This window comes from Lycium barbarum, chromosome 5 (assembly GCF_019175385.1).
Source record: "Lycium barbarum isolate Lr01 chromosome 5, ASM1917538v2, whole genome shotgun sequence".
Lineage (NCBI taxonomy): Eukaryota > Viridiplantae > Streptophyta > Magnoliopsida > Solanales > Solanaceae > Lycium > Lycium barbarum.
The window spans coordinates 58296416-58318496 of record NC_083341.1 but is presented as its reverse complement, the minus strand read 5'-3'; the positions used below and the strand labels follow the sequence as shown (position 1 = coordinate 58318496).

Here is a 22081-nt window from a genome sequence, read left to right as displayed (position 1 = left end):
CTCAAAAAAGCTGAAAACAGCTTATAAGCAACTTATAAGCCAATCCAAACAGGGGCGGATCTACGTCTAAGTGAGGGTGTTCACCCGAACACCCTCGGCAAAAAATTACAGTGTATAAATAGAGTAAATTTTCTGTATTTATGTATATATATTAACTTTTAAACACCCTCAATAAAAAATTACAGTGTATATTTAACTTCTTTTGGAAATCATACATCCGCCTTCAAACGGGCTCTATGTATGTTTGTGTTTTGTTTTCCAAAAATTTATCTCTTTACTTGTCGTCGACATGTCGGGGGTGAGAAAATGATGTCACAAAACTCACAACCCATAAAACCAACTCTTTGCTTCCCTTTGCTTTCTTTTCTTGAATCAAATCCCATCATTACTTCATTTTATTTGTAATTCAAATTACCCTTTTTGCTTCTTATCTTCACTGTGCTCTCAGACCAAAAGGTACTTCAGATTTTGCTCTTGAATTGATCATTCTTGATTCTTGATTGTGGTTCTTTTACATAATTAAAAAAGAAGCGATCCGATATCCAAATTCACACCCGAAATTAGATATACATTACTTAATAATTTTGTGGGGTTTTTCATACAAACAAGTATCTGATAAATGCTCCCAAAGAATACAAGATTACCCTTTTCATTTCTCAAAAAAAAAAAAAAAAAAGAATACAAGATTTCCCTTTTCTTGGTTTCTAATTTTTTTTTGGGAATTTTTGTTGGTTGTTAGGAATTCTTGTATTGTTGTTGATGGTAATATGAGTGAACATTATTACTGTTATTATGAAAACATTATCTATTTCTTCAAATTATTATTAATGCTGTTTATTTTTACTCTGGTTATCTTTACTAATTTTGCTGTTAGTATTTCTTTTCCTGGAATATTTTTATCATAGCTTATTTAGTCTTGCATTTCTTTTCTAAAAATGTTTTGGAAAACTATTCTTTTTTTCCTGAGCCTATTGTCTATCAGAAACAGCCTCTCTACTAAGGTCTGCATACACCTTTCCCTCCCCAGACCTACTTGTGATCTCAGAGGGTATGTTGTTGTTGGTTTCTTTCCTTTTTTTTGGGGGGGGGGGGTGGTGGTTTTGGGCGGGAGTGGGTGGGTGGGTGGGTGGGTGGGGGAGCTTATGTACCAATCTTAATTTTATATGGGAATTATTGCTTGTTAGGAATTCTTGCTGTATTGGTCTATTCCTGTATTTGGAGAAGTTGTTGATGGTAATATGAGTGAACATTATGGGAACTCAAGAGCAAGCTCGAGTTCTGCGTCTAGTTTGAATAGTAGTTCACAAGGTACAGAGGATGATCATACCATTGCCAAAATATTGGCTGAAGAAGAAGAAAATGTTTCGAGGTATGGGGCAAACAAGCTTGGGAAGAGACTCTCTCATTTGGACTCAATTCCGGTACAATCATATTTGCTTCTACTAGTGTGACTTATAAGAGCAAGAAAGATTTTTTTTTTATGTATATGAAGGAGTCTTTTTCTTTTTTTGTTCTTCTAAACTTTGACATAGTTTCAATATTGTCATGTTGTAAGGGGCTGTTTGATTTTTGGTTGGAGTTATGCAAGTATTAGTATTGCAAAGATTAGTTATGCACATATTAGTAATGTAGGGTTAATTATACATGTATTAGTAATGTAGGGACTAGTTATACAAAGGGTTTAGTTATTCATGTATTAGTTATTTTATCTTCTACCCTGCATTAGTTATGCGAGTAAAAAAAACATGAATTGAACATTGTAATAGCAATGCTATCTTTTATGTGGAGAAGAGAAAGAAACCAACCAAGCAATTTATAACTTAAGCTGGATTCTATGTGGAGATTATTTTCCCCCGTTTTTGTAACCAAACAATGTATAAAGTTATGCTAGTTTTAATAAATGGATAACTCCTCTCTAAACGGCAACCAAACGGCCCCTAAGTTATCAAGAATTTTCTTAGTTTGTAAATTTAGAGCTTTATCTATTATCAGGGGTGGATCCAGGATTTAGGATTTAAATTTAAAATATTTTGTAGGATCATCTTTTAAAATTTTCAACATTGAATTCATTTTAATGTTAACATTATGGGTTCAGATATAATATTTATTGATATTGTAGTAGACTTTCACACATATATCTGTACTCTGTGAAAAGTTATGAGTTCAAATGAACCTGTAGTCGAAAGGCTATATCTGCCTCTGTCTATCATCTATAGAAATATGTTGTAATTAGTTTTTGTATAGAGTTGCATTGATGTGAGCACTGATTCTAATTCCTGGAACAATCATATGCTACCGACCATCATATTCTGATTATAATCTTGCTGTCTTTGCAGCACACTCCAAGGGTTATTGGGCAGATACCTGATCCTAATGATGCCACACTTGACCATGGGAGGCTCTCTGGCAGGTTGTGTATCATTTCACTTATTGTGTCATAGCCCTTCAGCTTGACATTTTAGGTTGACATTCGTCAAATTCGTAGTCCTTGACCTATTACTCTTTTTTTTAGTCTGTAATGCATTACTTTAACTTTGCTCGAAGATTAATTGCCTCACCCATCCTTTTTTTTTTTTGGTCTTCATAGTGTAAGATATATATTGATCTTGAAACCACAATTTGAAATGGAGAAGCCAGCTATATGACTTCGGGGGCTCTAATTGAAGCTTTCAATTTTATTTGGTTTCGTAGAATTTAAATAGGTGTATCCTCAAATAGTTGTAAACTGACAAGCTGATGCAATCCTAGATAAGATATGGCCCTTTGCTTATACTGTTTTTTGGGTGCTTCTCTACAATATATCATTCTCCAGGGGATAGTTAAAACTTAAAAGTACTTATTTATGATCTGTAGTTGACAGCATAATTTATGGAAAAAGCCACAAGCTATAACATTATTCATGTTTGGAACTCCCAGTGAGGGAGCTATTTAAAGAGGAAGGATGTTACTTTTTATCTTCGTACTATTTTGGTACTGTCAGTAAGGATTACGTTTCTTATTAATGCGTCTAGTTAATGTTATTTATCATTCAGGTTGGCAGCATATGGCCTTGCTGAATTTCAAATTCAAGGAGATGGGAATTGCCAGGTTAGTCTCCTTTAACTAGTCTACAAGCCATTGCTGCACTTGACAGACGTGTGCTATTTGTGACTATTTCCTTGACTTATTGGACAGTTTCGAGCCCTTGCAGACCAGTTGTATCATAATCCAGAGTTTCATAAGCATGTCAGGAAGGAGGTTGTTAAACAGGTACGGGTGCATAGAATTTTCAATAAATCTTCTTTTCATCTCATTATCTGTTATAAAACAAGATTGTACCAAAGCTACAAGGAAGTGTTGAGATTTGCAAGATTCTTTATAGAGTTTGTGTGTGATAGCAGTACCAAAAAAAGAAAGGTTGAGATGTAGTTAAGGAAGAGATGAAACAGCGAGTAATAAATTATCATTGTTGGTGTTCAAGGACTTGGTTTAGCAGAAGCAAATAAAATCTTTCCTTGTTCAAGTCCATGTCAAAATGTCTGAGGTTAACCAAAAATAGGGATTATAGGCAAATCTATAGCAATTTCAAAGGTGTTTAAATCAATTAGTGCCGGAATTCAGATCAAATTGAGTTCGTTAGGTTATGGAAAAACATGCCTGCTTTAATGCTAACTGAAGCTATAACGCAGCAGGAAGCACGGGTCATTTAGCAGAAGATAACAGCATACTGCCAAGAAACCAAAGCAAATTTCCTAAAACAAGGGCCTCCTTTTTCTCAAAAAAACTTAAAACGTTCCTCAATTATGTAGATATGAAACCTGCCCATTATGATGGCCCAATTGGTAACCTAATGTTTGGCCAAGTACCGTATTCAAGAGCGACGAATGACCCATGTGACATATAACAAGTGTGAATAAGATGAAATTAATACTAATGGCTAGTTTTTTGCTAAATGATGGGAATATTATGAAATATAAAAGTTATTTGAAGAAGAAAGCCTGAAAACTTTTGATAGTCAATATATTGGATTTTGGGGTAGCAAGGCGTGACCAAGGAAGTGCTTAGATTGTCTTAATCTAGTAATTGATCTTGTTAGATGGGTATTTGTGATGGAATATTGTGGACTCAAGTTTGTTTTAGTAATCAAGAGAGGCGGGACATAAGGAAGTTCTCAAGAATGCCGAAAATGATATTTGCAATCTTTGTGTTAGTTTAGTTCTTAATGTCCATTTTGCTCATATCATATCCTCAATCCTTAATGTTCATCTTTAAATGGTCCTTTAATTGTTCATGTAAAGTCAAGCTTAATTTTCATCCGCATTCTGAGGATAATGTTTTTGCTCTTTTGGATTTTTTCAGCTCCTTGATTTTATCATATTTTGTAATTTTTTGTATCGTCTGGATGCTGATTGAATGGAATTACACAATTACCTGATAAAAACAAGAAAAATTGAAACTTAAACAGAAACTATAGTGTACTTTTGCTATAGGTGCTATGTGATTTGAGTTTTTCCCTTCAAAGTCTATCCAAATCGTCCTAATGGCATTGTTGGTTTGTTGAATAATATTAAAAATGAAAAGTTAAACATTGGGAATATTATAACAATGAACTGAATATTGGGTACTAAGATGGCACACCGCACACATTAGGGACCAATTTGAAGATCTTCTTGAAAGTTGTTTACTAGGTAGTGTTCTAAGCTTCATTATTCTTAAAGGCTCACTCGAGGTGCGTTTAAGCCTTAAAGTTAGTTGCAGCATTTGCTAGCGACGCTTTTGTGTAGGCACCAAGGCACTAAAATGTGTGCCTCAAACTTATAAAAAAAAGATGTGCGCCTCAACCCTTATGAGCTTTGTTGAAGAGGCCAAGTCTAAACAAGAAATGTGGCTAGCAAAGTAATATATTACTACCCCTCGTCCCAATTTATGTACCAGTGTTTAACAGGTCACGGAGTTTAAGAAAGAAAGAAAAACTTTTGAAATTTGTGGTGTAAAATAAACTAGACATTTTTGTGACAAAAAATCATCTCATCAAGGGTGAAATGAGAAGTTTAAAGTTAAATTATTTTTATTTTTGAATAAAGAAGTATAGCATTTTGAATAAAGAAGTATAACATTCTTTTTGGGACAAGCTAAAAAGGAAAGTATGACGCATAAATTGAGGCAAATGGAGTAATAATTAATAAATATAATGGCTGATATGTTAATTATTAGGAAGAGTATAGTATATACTTATTATAAGAATGTTTGTCGCTTTAAATTAGAAACTTAAACTTGTATTGTGGCATTTGATGTAGAGAGTTGAAATGGCTTTTGAACTTTATAACATGGTTTTTACTTAATATATGTTACCAGTTTTGATTCCTTTGATCAACTTTTTTTTTTTTTTTTTGTAATTTCTAGTTATTTTTTACACAATTTTATAGTTTTCTTCATTTTTTTTTATCAAGTAAATGTATTGCCTTCATAAACGTGGCCAAATTGACCGTATACAAGGGATATACCAAAAGGAAAAGACTCTACAAAATATGATTCTCTACAAACTCTATCCAATCATTTATACAACAAGGAACTTTCTGTTTACACCAAAAGAAAATAAGGGAGCGGAGATTTCTCCCCAACTGAGAGAAGCTTGACTCTACACCTTCAAAAGCTCTCCTATTTCTCTCTCTCCAAACTACCCGCATTAAAGCAAGTGGGACCATGTTCTGCGCCCTTCGTCTTCTCCTCCTTCTCCCACTCTTCCAACTGAACATCAAATCTTTCACAGTTTTTGGCATTACCCAAGAAGTGTCAAACCACCTAAGCATATCCCACCATAACCTCATGGTGCGTTTCTTCACTAAAAGACATGTTGTAGTTGCACTTTGCACATGGTGTTTTTCTTTTCCTTTCACCTTTGACCTTATTCATCTGTTTCTCCTTTTCTAATACTCATGAGCTTGAGGATATCAGGTTTGAAAAGTCATAAAAATCATCTTATAATTCACTCCGGTCCCAAAGAATAGGATATCAAACTTTGCCAAAGTATGATTAGGGAATAGATCGATGTCAACCCTATTAATTCCAGATTTAGCTACTACTTTGTATCATTGTCTTACCACTGTGCGCGTGTGACGAGCGCAAAACACAATATATTAAAAATAACGCTTCGCTAGTCAAAGATAGTATAGTATTACATGGATTGGTGTCATTGATAACTCAAACAAAATCTTGCTCAGTATGATTCAGGAAATTAAATCTCTACCAGTTTTGTGGTGCTAAACCACGAGTATCTCATTCACTTTCTAAACAAATTAGTAATGACACTTAGATATGCAGATAAAGGGCTTACTAGCAATAGGAGCAATAAGGGCAAATGACAAGACATGTGCAAGAGAAGTAATCGGGATTAATAATAGTTCAAGGTTCTTTCCTAAAGTTTTGTTGAGTCTTTCGATTTCAACGAATGATTAGTCTAATTGTGATACTCAAATAAACCTCCATATTTTCTAATTTTATGTAACAAACTTATGAGGACAAGTTTGTCCCTTATACTAACATTGTTATTTTACATGGAATAAGTGTACTCTCTTATTTAATTGAATTATGAATATAATCTTATTCTGCATCATTCACAATTTTCACGTACTTTATGGCTCTTTAGAAAGATTTAAAAAACACATAAAATTTGTTTGAGAAAAAGAAAGTGATGTGTTTAAAAAAGAGTACAATAATGAGGTATAGCTGTAGCTGGATGTGGCAGTACATTTGAGTATGTGAATTAAAGAGTATGTGTATTTTCATGGTGAAATTTGAGTATTAGAAGGGATTGAGAAAAAACTCAAATATGCCGCTGAACGTAACGAAGTTGCTCACATATGCCACTCATAAAAGAGGGTGAGAGGGTCGGAGGCTGGTAAGTAATAAAGGGAATAAATAATGCCACGTGGCAAAATCTGGTAGTAGTAGGGCTCCGTTAGTGGCACGAATGAACCAAATGCGTCATAGCGATGGCATAAATGAACCCCAACTATTAACGAGTAGCATAGATGAGCCATTTCGGATAGTTCGATGGCATATTTGAGCTTTTTCCCATAAAATAATTCTCTTCCGATTAAACTAAAGTAATGAATACCTAACGTTCAAAACTCCATACGAGTATTCTAGCAAATGAACAGATTTAATCCACACATAAATCTCAAAACACCATGTTCATCACAAACCCTAAGGTAAACTATTCTATAATAGCAAGAATAAATATAATAGGAGAAAAAAGTAAACTAGAAATCATTACAACCAACTTTCGAATTGAATCGATTGTAGAAAGTAGTGAAATCCTCGTTTAATCTCTTAGCCACTTCCACAAGTCTAGCCGTCCGAAGATGCCCTCAAAAACGTTTTCTTTCTGTCTGTATACCTTCACGAAATAAGCCTAGACTGAATTGCCTTAAAAAACTTGGAATGAAAAATCTGCATCGGGCAAGCTTGTTGCGCTGCGGGCTGCCCCGCTCGGCGCGTCGCGGCTGGCATCATTTTCTGCAGCCTGTTTTTTTCTCAGGCTGGCTGCTGGCGCTTCGCTGCTGGCTGCCTCCGGTCTCGTCCTTTTTCTTCACTTCTTAGCATGCATATTCGGTCCTCGTAACCCTGAACTTGATCCTGATTTGTTTGTTGAACTTCTACTTAGACTTCGAAGTCCCAAAACCTGCTTTTAAGCTCCAAGAAATGCTCGGGAACAAGTCCTACGCAAGAAACACACATAATAAGTACTCCCTCCGTTTCAATTTATGTGAACCCATTTGATTAGGCGCGGAATTTAAGAAAGTAGAGAAGACTTTTAAACTTGTGGTGTTAAATGAGTCACATATATTTTGTGTGGCTATAAATCATTGCATAAAGGTAAAGTATTTCCAAATATAGAAAGAGGTCATTCTTTTTGGCACGGACTAATAAGGAAATAGGTTCACATAAATTGAAACGGAGCGAGTATAAAATACTACAATGTAGCTCAAATATAATTGAAGTGGAGTCAATAAAGATGTGAAATAATGCTAAAAATCCATATTTCTAGCCTATGATCAATGTACCTGTTTGGTTTTTGCCATTCTTTCTAGTATAAGAACCAACTCTTCTTCCTCTTGAGTATAACACATGAATATTTGATTTTAGAAGTATAAGTTCAGATTGGTGAAATCTCTGCTGCTATTACATCAAACAACTATGCATTGGATTGGATAATTGTCCAGTGACTTGCAAGTTGTTAAATCAATTAGTCTCAGCAATTATTTGTGACAAAATTGCATGGTTAGTATGAAGTTTTCTTTTCTCTTTGAGTTTTCCTTGCACTCCTTTTCCGAAGGATGGCTACTTATTCACAATAGTTGAATACTGAAAACCATTTTGTTTCTTCATTATAGTTCAGACTATTTTTTTAAGACTTAGTTGATGAGGTTGTTGACCTAATGGCTTGGAATGGTGCCCCATCGAAATGATCCTTAGTGACTCCAACTCACATTTAATTGCTGATTCTATTTATCCTACATGTGCTTATCCTAGTTGCTAATCTGTTTCAGCTAAAGTATTTCAGAAAGTTTTACGAAAGTTATGTTCCCATGAAATACAAAAGCTACCTGAAGAAGATGAAGAGGTGAAATCTGGTTTCTATCTATAGACTTACCTGAAGAAGGCCTGACAGCCTATTAACTAGGTTTTCTTGTTCAAGCCAGGTTGGGGGAATGGGGAGATCATATCACTCTCCAAGCAGCTGCAGATAGAGTAAGTCAGAGATTCTCTTTTCTTTCTCAACTTGCTTTAGTGGCACAACTCAATACATGCGTAAGCAGGTGTAGGTCATTATAAGACATCTTTTTAGAACTAAATATATGCTTTATAATATTAGTATGTGTGACACCTGTCTGACATCCAATAACTATAGCTGGTTTTGGTGGGTTTTAACTTATAAAGTTTTTGAATGTTCCCTATTAACAACACGGACTTGGAACTTTCAGAGGGAATCTTGTTAGATGAGCAAAAATGTAGCTTTCTTGTAAGAACGAAATCCTCTTAGGCGAGCGAAATGGAACAGTAAGTTGCCTGATTAAACTTTCGACAAGGAGAAGATCTTGTTAGCTAAGCAAAAATGAATTTCAATAGTTCTCTAAACTAGGAATAGAATCAAGTTGCTGGTATGGTATCGGAGCAAAGCAGTGAGAGACTAGTCAAATGTGTGAGAACTAAGTCCCATGTGGAACTATGCTACCACGTGCTGGTAGAAGTTAAATTTGACGAAGATGTTAGGGTTTGTATAGCCGTACATCAGGTAATACCTAGAGAAATTCAATCAAATTTACTGGTAGGGATATTAGTTCCTGGTACAAATTCGATCAAAATTTTTTGAAACAAAAAATAGAATATTTAATGCAGAACATAGTAACAAAATACTAAATCTAATCTCACTAAGCAGTTTAAACATATCGTAAACTCATTACGGAATACCTATGCACCTAATGTATAACATGTACAAGTAACCATGTTACATGCAGCTAGAACTAGCATTTGAACTCTCTAACCAAGTTCATTAGTACAAAAGGTGCAAAATGTAATATGTCCGGTTTCCACGATCAATATGAGTCGAATTGGACATCATTTGCATATCTTAACAAATATGCCATCTCAAAAAAAAAAAAAAAAAGATATTCTAAAAGAAAAAAAATATTAACATATTAGGTGTTAACCAATATAAAAGCAAAAACAATCATAAAGAAGTAAATGTCAATTTACATGCTTTAACTTTCTCTATCTTTTTGAACTTTCTCTAAAATATCTTGAAGCTTGCGTCCTTTGGAAGTTGACTGTATCCATTGTTGAGTGCAAATAAGAGTGTCTACCGTCTTTGTCGACAAGGAACTCCGGTAAGAATCAAGAATTTGTCCTCTAGCACTAAAAACTGACTTAGATGCAACAACAGAAATCATAATAGATGGTACATCTCTTGCCATTTTGAAACAATTGGATATCTATTAACTGAAAACTTTCCACCAAGCCAATATCTATCAATTTCAATAGATGGTACATCTCTTTCCATTTTGAAACAATTGGATATCTATTAACTGAAACTTTCCACCAAGCCAAGATGTTCAAATCTTTGGTCTTCTCCTGTTCTCGACATTTCATTCCTCTTCCTAATGTTCCTCCCAATTTTGTCTATCATGTTGATTTCATCTCCAATATTTTCAGGTATTTTCAGGGAAAGTCTCAGATAAATACATTTTAGTGATTTTACAAGCGAGTCAAAACACTTTTCACTTGATCCGATTTCTCTCATCCTAAACAATAATCATTAGATTTGTTAAAAATAAACTTCACATACTTCATCTTATATTGAGGATCCAATACAACAGCAACAAATAGTTGCATGTTCATATTCTCAAACTTAACGCACTATTTGTTAAACTTTTCTTTTATCCTTTCGGCCATGTCACCTAAAACAAGATTAACACTCTGAAGATAGTGGAAAATATTATTACGAAGCAACACTCTGAAGATAGTGGAAAATATTATTACGAAGATCAAAAAATTTGTTGAAGAAAGAATTAAAAGTGGCACATGGACTTCTTGAAAATTTCAAAGTGACTTGATAGAAAACTTTTAGTAACTTGAGAAAAACTTTTAGATTCTACCTAGCACGAACCTGAAGATAGATGCTATCCCATTCCACTTGTTTCGCTGCAATACTTCTGGTATTTCTGGTCATCGACATTCATGCTTGAAATGCCAGTTGTACCTAAGACTTAAAGGACCATAAGTTTCTATCTTGACCTTCTCAACAAATAGCTTAAAAAAGGCAAAATTTGCAAAAGATGACTTGATATACTTTATAGTATTCTTTACACGTGAAATTGACTAAATTTGTTCATCTAACCTATTTTTTATGGTTAATTTAGAATTAGCATTACATGTAATATGTAAGAACTTATTTCCCCATATTACTTCTCTTCGGTCCTCAATCCTTACTTTCAAATGTTCAATGGTACCATCAATAGCAATTACATTATGCAAGGTCAATGTGAATAAGTTCTCAATCTAACAAACATGCCTCAATTTCCTTAGCAATTGTTTCACCCTTGTAGTTTTGAAGTTTGAGAAAGTTAAGAATTTTTTCTTGTAAATTTCATCCATCATCAATCTAGTGAGCAAATAATAATAATATAAGTCAAGTTTTGCAATGATGTCCATTTTATCATTAGTGAGACATTACAAAACATGTTTGTTAGGGGAAATGAGAACTTACTCACATTGACCTTGGATTGTGAAACTGCTAAAGATGTCGTCATTAATCATTTGAAAGTGAGAATTAAGGATTAGAAATGAGTAATCTTGGGAAATGAATTCTTACATGTTAGATTTAATGCCCATATTCTAAATTTGATTGTAAAAATGGGTTAGATGAACAAATTGAATCAATTTCATGGGTAAAGAGTGTTGTAAAATATGTCAAGCTATCTCCTGCGATATTTATTTCTTGTAAGTCATTTATTTAGAAGGCGAAGGAAAGACACTCATGGTATTTTAAGTCTAGATGTTGAGACGAGGTGGAACTCTATATATACAAAGCATTTTTTAGAATGTATATTGAAGACGAGAAGTGTTGTAGAGAAATTAATGGAATGGGTGGGTACCCATCTACGGTGATTGGAAGAATCAAAAAGTTTTTATAAAGTTCCTTAGCATTTTCTATCAAACCACATTGAAAATTTCATGAAGTTCAATTGTTCTATTTCTCTCTTCCATAAGTTTTTTGAACTTCGTAATGTTAATCTTGAAGTGCTGACCTTGTTTTGTGTTATGTGACTGTAAGGATGAAAGGTAAGTCTCATAAATATTGGTGTAAGTTTGAAAATATGAACATGTTATTGTTTGTTGCTGTTGTGTTTGATTTTCGATATAAGATTATGTGAAGTTTATTAAAAAATCTTATAATTCTTTGTTGGGAAGAGAAGTCAAATCAAGTGATAAGTGTTTTCATTCGCTTGTATAATTACTACAATGATTCTTTATGTAAGATTCTTATGAGTATTGAAGATAAAATTAATTTGTTGGACAAAATTTGTGACATGTGGCAATCTCAATGGGAGAAACACTTGGAAGGTGAGGGAAATCGAGAAAGAAAGTTTGATATTGAGAAATAATTGATGGATGTTGACAAATACTTGATGGATGAGACGATCTAGACATCTTGATTTGGTGAAAAGTTTGAACTAATAGATATTCAATTGTCTCAAAAATGGCAAGTGTGTACCATGTATTACTATTGTTTCGTTTGAGTCGACTTTTAGTACCGGAGATCGAATTGGTTCTTCTTATTGAAGTTTTTTGTCAATAAAGACTATCGAAGTTCTTATTTACCCTCAGCGATAGATACGGTTGACTTCAAAAGAATACAAGCTCCTAGACATTTTAGAGGATGTTCAAAAAATATTAAAAGTGGAAGTAGGTGATCTGACGTATTTATTTTTTATCACTATTTTTTACTTTTATATTGGTTAACACCACTATTCCTTTTCTTTTCAGAATATCCTGGTATGACTTTGAGTATTCATTTGTTAAGATGAAGAAAAGGATGTCTAATTTCTACTCATAATCTTGTTTTCTTGAAGACCGGATAGATTTCATTCTGCGCCAATGTTTGATGAACTTGGTTGAAAAGTTCAAGCGCTAGGTTAGCTTTATGTAGTATGGTTATTGTGCATGTCATATATAAGGTGCACAAGTATTTTGTAATGAGCCTATGATATGTTTATGACTATTTTTTTCTATTTGGAGTGATTAGTACTGAGAATATTTTTAGAGTCTTCTCTTATTATGTTTTGCATTAAGTGGGGTCTGGGGAGAGTGATGTCTACGCAGCCTTACCCCTATAATCTTGTGAAGGTAGAGAGGTTGTTTTCAATAGACCTTCGGCTCAAGTAAAGCATATCAAAATTAAGGATGGAAAGGAAATACAGCAGTGACGAATGTTGGGTGTGCAAATATTGGTAGCTGAAGAAAAAAAGTAGCTACTTATAAGATGTTGGATACTCTTAATGGTGTGAGGCCTTTCGGGAAAAATCATGTGTGCTTGGCCTAAAGCGGACAATATCACACCGTATTAAGAGTATTCTTCGACCGTTTGGCCCAACAACTGGTATCAGAGCTTGTGGTTATCGTTATTGTTGATTGGCTGTTTGAATGATGGAGGCAAATATGAGCAAGATGGTGTGTCTAAATAGTACTCCCTCTGTCCCATTTTATGTGACACTCTTTCCTTTTTGGTCAGTCTCAATTTAACTTTAAACTTTCCATTTTACCCTTAATGAAATGCTTTCTAACCACACAAATATCTATGGCTTATTTTGGACCACAAGTTTCAAAAGTTTTCTTTTCATTCTTAAACTCCATGCCAAGTGAAACACCCTCACATAAATTGAACCGGAAGGAGTTGTAATTATCATACTTGGAAAGGCAAGATGAAAGACCTTTTTTTTGTCAAGAAATTGTATTTACATGTGTTTAGCAAACCCGAGTCTATGAATGGTGACGATTGCGAATTTGAGCACTTACAGGTTTGTGGCTATATTAGGCAATGAGTTGAAGATAATGTTCGAAATCATATTGTGAATGAGAGACATGCTAGAAGTTTGTGAGAAAAGCTCAAGACACTTTATGCTTCTAAGACTGACAATAATAAGTTCCTGCTGAAACACTTTATGAATATTACGTACAAAGAGGGCAGTCCTATTTCTGATCATATTAATGAGTTTCAAGGTGTCCTTCACCAGTTGGGTGTAAAGCTTAATAAAGAAATTTAGGGACTTTGGCTTTTGAATACTCTGGCCGACTCTTGGAAAACTCTTCAGGTTTTTTTGACTAATTCTGCTCTCAGTGGTGTTGTAATTATGGAATATGCTAAGAGTGATGTTTTAAATGAAGAGATGAGAAGAAGATGTCAAGCCTTTTCTTCTTCAGCTTCACACTCTGATGTTTTGGCTACTGAAGATAGGGGGAGATGTAACTTCAGAGGTCAGAATGACAAGAGGCAAAAGTGGAGGCATGACAAAGTCTACATACAAGAACCTTATATGTGATTATTGTCACAAGAAAGGGCATGTCAAGAAATATTTCCACAGGTATAAGAGAGAGATATGAAACAACAAAAGAAAGATGGCGATAATGAAAATCGTGTTGCTATTGTTGCTAAAGATGATCTTCTTGTTGCTTGTGGCAAATATGTCTCTTGTTTGTGATGAGATTAGTTCGTTTTTGGATTCAGGTGCTACTTCCCATGTCACGCCAAAGAAGGAATTCTTTTCTTCTGATACTCCAGATAATTCTGGACTGTTGAAAATGAGCAATGATGGTGAGGTTGAGGTACTTGGCATCAGCATAGTTTGCTTGAAAAGTAACAATGGTTCGAGGTTAGTTCTTAACAATGTCGAGCATGCTCTAGATGTTCGCTTGAATTTGATTTCTGCATGAAAGCTTGATGATGAGGGTTATTATAAAACCCTTGGTGGTGGCAGTGGAGGCTTCTTAAAGGTTTAGTGGTTGTGGCTCGAAGTGACAAGTTATCTGACTTGTATGTATTTTAGGGCTTCATTTCTAGTAACTCGTTAAATTTGGTGGAGAATGACACTTCATCAGAGTTATGACATAGAAGGCCGAATCATATGAGCGAGAAGGGGATTGATAGTTTGGCTAAGAAGAATTTGCTTTCTAAAGTGAAACAAGCAAAATTAAAGAGATGTGTTCATTGCTTAGTCAGGAAACAGAAAAAAGTTTCTTTTCAGAGTCATCCACTTTCAAGAAAGTTTGATTTGTTGGAGTTAGTACATCTTGATTTTTGTGGTCCTTTTAAAGTAACGTCTCATGGTGGTGCACTTTACTTTGTGACTTCTATTGATGATCATTCTCGCAAATTCTGAGTATTTTCTTTGAAGTCTAAAGATCAAGTACTTGATTTGTTCAGAGTTTTCAGACCTTGGTTGAGAGACAAACAGTGAAGAAATTAAAATGCATCCGCTCAGACAATGGTGGTGAATATATTGGTCCTTTTGATAATTATTGCAAAGAACGAGATATTCGGTATCAGAAAACTCCTCCAAAGACTCCTCAATTAAATGGTTTAGCAGAGAGGATGAACAGAACTCTAGTTGAGAGGGTTAGTTGTTTGCTTTCAGATGCTAAGCTGCGAGTTTCCTTTTGGGCAGAAGCATTTCATACTGCTGCCTATGTTATCAATTTATCTCCTACTGTTGCTTTGGATGCTGATGTCTCTGACAGAGCTTGGTTTGGTAAGGGATGTCTTTTATGCTCATTTGAAAGTCTTCAGGTGTAAGGCCTTCGTACATGCTCCTAAGGATAAGAGGTCAAACTTGGAAGTTAAAACTAGGCAGTGTATCTTCATTGGTTATAGTCAAGACGTATTTGACCGTCGTTTCTATGATCCAGTTGAGAAGAAACTTGTTAGAAGTTGTAATATTATGTTCTTTGAAGACCAGAAAAATGAAGATTTTGACAAAGCTGAGAAAGTTGATTCTCAAAGCGGTGAGAGCTTAGTTGATATTGATCCGGTTCCTGTGCCTATTGCACCTAAAGAAAATATTCAAAATAATTAAGATCAGGTTGATAATGAAGATGGTGAATGTTAAGAATGAACAACATGATGTTGTTGATGCTCCAGTGCAAGATGATGTGGTTGGCCAGCAACCAATCGCTATATGCTCTAGAAAGTTCTCTCAGAAGATCTACTAGAGAGAAAAGGACTTCATCTCGTCATTCTCCCAATGAGTATGTACTTTTGACTGACGCGGAAGAACCTTAAAGTTTTGATGAGGTCGTGGATAGTGAAGAAAAAGAAAGGTGGTTTGATGCTATGGAAGATGAGATTAAATCTTTACACAATAGTTATACCTTTGATTTGGTTAAGCTACCTTAAGGTAGAAAAGTTTTGAAAAACAGGTCGGTTTCTAGGGTGAAACATGAAGATGGCAACCCAGTTCCACGATACAAGGCTAGATTAGTTGTAAAGGGATTTAATCAGAAAAAGCGTGTTACTTTTGATGAGATGTTCTCTGCAGTTAAGACGAGAATGGATGTTAAAACTGCTTTTCTCCATGGTGACTTAGATGAATAAATTTATATGGTCCGTGACATAGAGTCCAAAAAAAGCTTGTATGGTTTGAAACAAGCTCCCAGGAAGTGGTACAGGAAGTTTGGTTCTTTTATAAGTCAACGGGGCTTCAAGTAGACTTCTCCAGATTATTGTGTTTTTGTGAAAAAATTCTCTGATATTGACTTTATCATTTTATTGCTTTATGTTGATGACATGCTTGTTGTTAGTCATAATGCTTGTAGAATTCAGAAGTTGAAGCAAGAGTTGAATAAGTCTTTTGCTATGAAAGATTTGGGACCAGTAAGGCAGATTCTTGGCATGCAGATTGTCCGTGATAGAGAGGCCAAGAAGTTGTGGTTATCATAAGAGAAGTACACTCAAAAAGTACTTTGCAGGTTCAACATGTATAAAGCTAAGGCTGTCAGTTAACCTTTAACTATGCACTTTAAATTGAGCATGAAGCAGTGTCCTAGCGATGTTGAGAAAGAAGATATGGAGAAACTTCCTTATGTTTCAGTTGTTGGTAGTTTGATGTATGCAATGATTTATACAAGTCTACTTCGGGCTACTTGGTTACTTTTGCAGGGGGAGCTGTGTCTTGGCAATCTAGGTTGCAAAAATATGTTGCTCTATCTACTACAGAAGATGCGCTTATTGCTGCCGTTGAAGCTTGTAAAAAAGAGTTGCTGATACCATTAGATTCGCGATGTGTTGGATTCTAAGTTGCTTGAACTTGAGAAGATTCACATGATGATAATGGTTCTGACATAAGGACTAAAGCTTTGCCAAGACCGAAGTTTGAAGAGTGTTGCATGATCGTCGGGATGACGGTCTCCTCCACATAGTCGGGAGGGGAGAATTGTTGGGTTTTGAGTTTTTTTTCAATTTTTATGTGGATAAATAAATACCCACCTTGGACCAGCCCACTTTTATATTTGGCCCATACATTAAAAGACCTTTTAGGTCTGGTTTGAGGGCAAGAGAGACTTTGAGACAACACCCTTTCAACTCAAAATAACGAGAGAGACAGTAGACTTTTTCTGTTGAAAAATCAGCTTGTGCAGCCAATTTCTTTTGTCGATTCCCGCTTCATTTCTTATCGGATTAAGGTGAAATTTGAACCGAGTGTTCCCAACATCTTGACAGGAACTGATATACACAATTTGGAGTCCCGTAGCTTTAGATTTTTGTCAGTGAACAGTAGCTGCGTTTTTGGGTGATTTTCTTTCAATTTTCTCTTGTTTGATGGCTATTCTTGTTACTATTGTTGCTCTGTGTTTGTCATTGATGTTGTAGCCATTTTGGAGAACTTTTGTAGCTCTCTCGTTGATATAGTAAAGCTTTGGTCCCGTGGTTTTTTTTTTTACTCCTTTTTTAAGAGGTTTTTCTATGTTAAATCTTGGTGTTGTTGCGTTTGATTTATTTGTCTTGCGATATTTATCTTATTGGTTGTTATAGCTGCTGCCCCGAACTATTTGAGCTGGTTTTTTAGGTCCTCTTGATTCAAATAGATTGGGGAAAATTTTAGACTTGGGTATTCTTCCGCTATAACCTTGTCGTGCACTTGTTAGTGCTCCCCAAAATACTCTTAATACGGTGTGATATTGTCCGTTTTGGGCCAAGCCCGCATGGTTTTCCACATAAGGCCTCACACTATTAAGAGTATCTTTTTAGCTATCAATGTGGGACACCCAACAATCTCCTGGCTGAACTAAGTTCCAGATGTCATTACCATGATTCACGTGTCAGAGATTCAACGTGTCTATGTGCCACCCACATTGTTAGAGTATTTACGGTCACCGAAGCCCAAAGGTGTGTATGCGTCTTAAAAGCTACGGGCAAATGTCGTAAATCGACCCATAGATGGGCCAAGGCACTAAGCTAGGTCCCATGCCACACTGCGCCATCTTCATACTTGTCCCACCAAAGCATTGGCTTTGTTACCACTTTGTTGGGAAAAACGAGCACTAACAAGTGCACGACAAGGTAATAGCGGAAGAATACCCAAGTCTAAAACTTTCCCCAATCTATTTGAATCAAGAGGAGACCTCAAATACATGGTCAAGTAGTTCCGGGCGGCAGCTATAACAACCAACAAAGTAAATATGGCAAGACAAATAAATCAAACATAAGAGACCAAGATTTAACGTGGAAAACCCTCTTCAAAGAGAAAAGTAAAAAAACTTCGAACCAAAGCTTCACTATATCAACGAGAGAGTTACAAAATGACTACAACATCAATGCCAAACACGGAGCAACAAGAATAACCATCAAACAAGAGAAGGTTGGAAGAAAATCACCCAAAAACGCAACTATTGTTCGCTGACGAGAATCTGGAGCTATGGGACTCCAAATCGTGCTCTGTTAGTTCCTAATCGAAGATCAAGATGTTGGGAACACTCGGTTCAAATTTCACCTTAATCCGATAAGAAATGTAGTGGAAATCGACAAAAGAAGGTGGCTGCACAAACTGATTTTTCAGCAGAAAAAATCTGCGCTCTCTATTTTGAGTTGAAAGGCTGCTATCTCAAAGTCTCTCTTGCCCCCAAATCAGACCTAAAAGGTCTTTTAATGTATGGGCCAAATATAAAAGTGGGCTGGTCCAGATTGGGTATTTATTTATCCATTTAGGAAGGGTGAATAGCCCACAACCCAACAAAGAACCATGCTAAAATAGAGGATGGTAACAGCAACAAATAATATGGTAACCTAAGCAAAGGAAACAGCGGGTGATAATAAATCAAAGAATAAGAAAGTAGGAGAGTAACAATACTGGGTAAGGGAAACTAGACAATGCTCGACTACCTCTAACCTTCTACCCTAATCCTCGACCTCCATATGCTCCTATCTAGGGTCATCTCCTCGATAAGTTGCAGGTGTGTCATGTCCTATCTAATCACTTCTTCCTAATACTTACCTCTCTTCATACCCACCATAGTCAATCTTTCACACCTTCTCACTTAGGCATATGTGCATCTCCTAGTCACATGCCAGAACCTTCTCAGCCTTGCCTCACTCGTCTTGTCCACCACAGAGGCCACTCCCACCTTGTCTTGAATATCTTCGTTCCTAATCCTATATCTCCTCGTATTCCCACACATCAATCTCAAAATCTTCATTTCCACTACTTTCATCTTCTGGATGTGCGAGTTCTTGACCGGCCAACACTCCGCCCCATACAACATAGCTGGTCTGACATCCACTTTATAAAGCTTAAGTCTTGGTGGCACATTCTCATCACGTGTTCTGGATGCGAGTCTTCATTTTATCCATCTCGCTCCAATATGATGTGTAACATCATCATTAATCTCCTCATTTCTTGGGATTATTGACCCAAGATACATGGACTAAAGAGGAAAGTAAGACAAATTTTCTGAAATGGAGGGAGTATGATATTCTAGGATATTCTCTACTTAGTTGTAGTCTTGTAGAGAGTAATAATTTACCTACTTTTTATTAGATTAGGACTCTTATATAAGGAGCCCTTATTGTGTAATGTCAACAATCAGGTCTTCAATATATCTTCTCTCTCCTTATCCCTTTACATAAACAATAGAACATTGGCATGGGATCAAGTGTAATGGTGACTCGTAAGAACTACGTCTGCCAGCTATTTCTTTTCCTAAAACCCCACCTTGTGCGGATGCAGGATTTGGTAAAGGCCAACTTGTTTATTCGTAAAGTTACAGTACATTTTGGAGAACATAGAAGGTTCGAGAAGAAAAGGTTACATGATGGACCTATAACTGATGTAAAGAAATGATATTACATCATTTCAAGTTTTATAACCCTCTAAATCTTATAGGTAGATTTGGACTTTTTCCACCGAAAGGATTTCTATTCTCTTGCTTTTTGAGAACTGCTTTACCCGTTTCTCCTTATTGTGCTGCTTACGCTTTCCTATCTATATGTCGTTTTTTTTTTCTTTGGTGGGCCACCGTGCTGTTTGCTTAACTCTTTGCTTCTGTTGGATTTTATTGCAGTATGGAGTAAAAATATGTTTGGTCACTTCTTTTCGCGAGAATGGCTACATTGAGATCCTTCCTAAGGACATACAGCCTTCTAGAGGTACATACATCTTGTCTGCTATACACACACATATGAGCGGACATACTTAAATAGATAGCTAGCTAGCTGTTACTACCAATAGACTTAATCCTTTGCAAATAAACTAAGTAGGCATTTGGCCATAAAAACCAAATATGTTTCACTTTATTTGGAATTTTGAAACTGGAGTTGTGTTTGGTTATACCTTGTGCAAAGTAGAGAAAAGATCATTTTATTTGGAATTATAAAGATGGAGTTGGAAAACAGGTTGGAAGCTGTTTTTCAAATTTGAAATCCAACTTCAAGTTGAATTTGGAATTTTCATGGCTAAACACTGATTTTCAAACAAAGTTAAAAATTATTCCGGAAAAAAGTGAGTAATTTTTATGGCCAAACGGGTTCTAAACATCGGATGATGTTTTGTGCTTGATATTTTTATTTTTTGACATACTATAGTAACTGTGTGCATGAATTCCTGCGGAAATTCAAATGTAGATCATGTTTGAGGATATTCTTGAGCTGATTCTCTTTAAATAGACAAACATTTCTGTTTATGATGATCTAGAGAAAAACTAATTAAAATGTTTAAGTAACCTTTGCTAGGTTCTAGTTCAAATGCATTATTCCGATACTTATCATGGAAGAACGATGTATTAGTCGAGCAAATTCACGTGTGCGGTCAATGAATATAAAAATAGAACTGCTTTATGCTCTAGTTGGCATTCTCAATTTATTGGGTGTTGATTTTTCTTCTCATCTTTATATCTTCGTCCTTGTAACAACTCGTTCTTTATTTTAGAATTGTGGCTGAGTTTCTGGAGTGAAGTGCACTACAATTCTCTATATGAAATCGGAGGTACACCAGTCTTGTTCTCTGGGGAAGATCTAGAATTTAAGCTCAATGGGTTCAACCTTTATTTCTTATCACTAAATCTATTACACTTTTGAATATCTGTTGAAATTGTATTGATTTTTCACATATTTATTTAATGTTCCGTGTCATAATTGGTGGGGTCAATTGAATCCATCGAATCCATATTCTACCCGCCTCTGCCAGTTGTGCGTCAATTCTTCCTTAAGAATTTGCCTCGGCTATCATTGGTTGCTGATAATATTGGTTTATCTTCTTAATTTGATGTGCAACAGAGGTGCCTGCTAGAGTGCGCAGAAAGAAGCATTGGCTTTTCTGACGTTTTCACCATCAAAAGTATTGAGAGCTGCATTCGACTATTCTGCCTCAAAGAAACGCATTTTACATAAAGGAAGATCGAAGAGTTCAAGTCAATGTGTGTGGAGTACTACTGCACTCACTGCTCTTACTCTTGTGATGATGACCGAGAACTTATACGAATATATGCTTCTACATCCTTATATATAGATGTATTTACTCATATGTGAAAGTGTAGCTGGTTCATCCCTGGATATATCTGGAAAGTGTTACGACCAGCATAAAAATAGTCAAATCAGAAGGAATCCTCATAAGTCGTAACCTATAGTGAGCTTCATAGTTATACATTATTCATGTAGTCAACTTTGAGATTGAGGCTAATGATACATATATATAGTTTGAATACAAATGCAGAAGATGCTACAGAACAGTGCATAGCAAATTTCCTCGTATATTGCTCTCGGTATTCTCACTTTTTACTTGCTCACTATCCTCAACGTGTAGTTATTAATTAGCTAGTTGGTATAGCAAAATATCATCAAGGAATATGTACTTTCAGGGTAATCTTTATTCTACTATCATATATGCTCATTAAAGTTTCTTCTTGGATCTGGTGATGAACATCACGTGGATGTGCTTTTACTCAGCACAAAAAGGTTTGATTTGTCCAAAGGAATAAAGTGCATCTGCCGATAGAAGACTCGCTTAAGCAACACACTTTCTTGTAATTGAAAGGATTTCTCCTCTAGCTTTTATAA

General features: G+C 35.5%; 1 protein-coding gene across 3 annotated transcripts; it reads left to right on the top strand.

Annotated features, from left to right (window-relative positions):
* Positions 1–249: 249 nt before the first annotated feature.
* On the top strand, positions 250–21775 carry LOC132640869 (OVARIAN TUMOR DOMAIN-containing deubiquitinating enzyme 11-like). 3 transcript variants are annotated; one of them, XM_060357669.1, is made up of 10 exons: positions 253–456; positions 1185–1421; positions 2337–2410; positions 3033–3087; positions 3175–3249; positions 8532–8605; positions 8685–8733; positions 20092–20176; positions 20955–21011; positions 21302–21751. In XM_060357669.1, exons 2-10 carry the CDS (start codon positions 1239–1241, stop codon positions 21343–21345), a joined length of 696 nt encoding a protein of 231 aa, XP_060213652.1. In that variant the 5' UTR covers positions 253–456; positions 1185–1238; the 3' UTR covers positions 21346–21751. The 3 variants fall into 3 exon arrangements, with proteins under 3 accessions (XP_060213653.1, XP_060213654.1, XP_060213652.1); XM_060357670.1 differs by lacking the exon at positions 20955–21011 and having other exon boundaries at positions 250–456; positions 21302–21775; XM_060357671.1 differs by lacking the exons at positions 8532–8605; positions 8685–8733 and having other exon boundaries at positions 250–456; positions 21302–21775.
* Positions 21776–22081: the final 306 nt, after the last annotated feature.

What these genes read in the sequence shown, in the direction of transcription:
- LOC132640869 (XM_060357669.1), top strand. Translation starts at nt 1,239, where the DNA reads ATGAGTGAACATTATGGGAACTCAAGAGCAAGCTCGAGTTCTGCGTCT. An exon ending in CTCATTTGGACTCAATTCCG is followed by an intron (nt 1,422 to 2,336) that starts GTACAATCATAT and finishes CTGTCTTTGCAG; the next exon opens with CACACTCCAAGGGTTATTGG. An exon ending in GGACATACAGCCTTCTAGAG is followed by an intron (nt 20,177 to 20,954) that starts GTACATACATCT and finishes TCTTTATTTTAG; the next exon opens with AATTGTGGCTGAGTTTCTGG.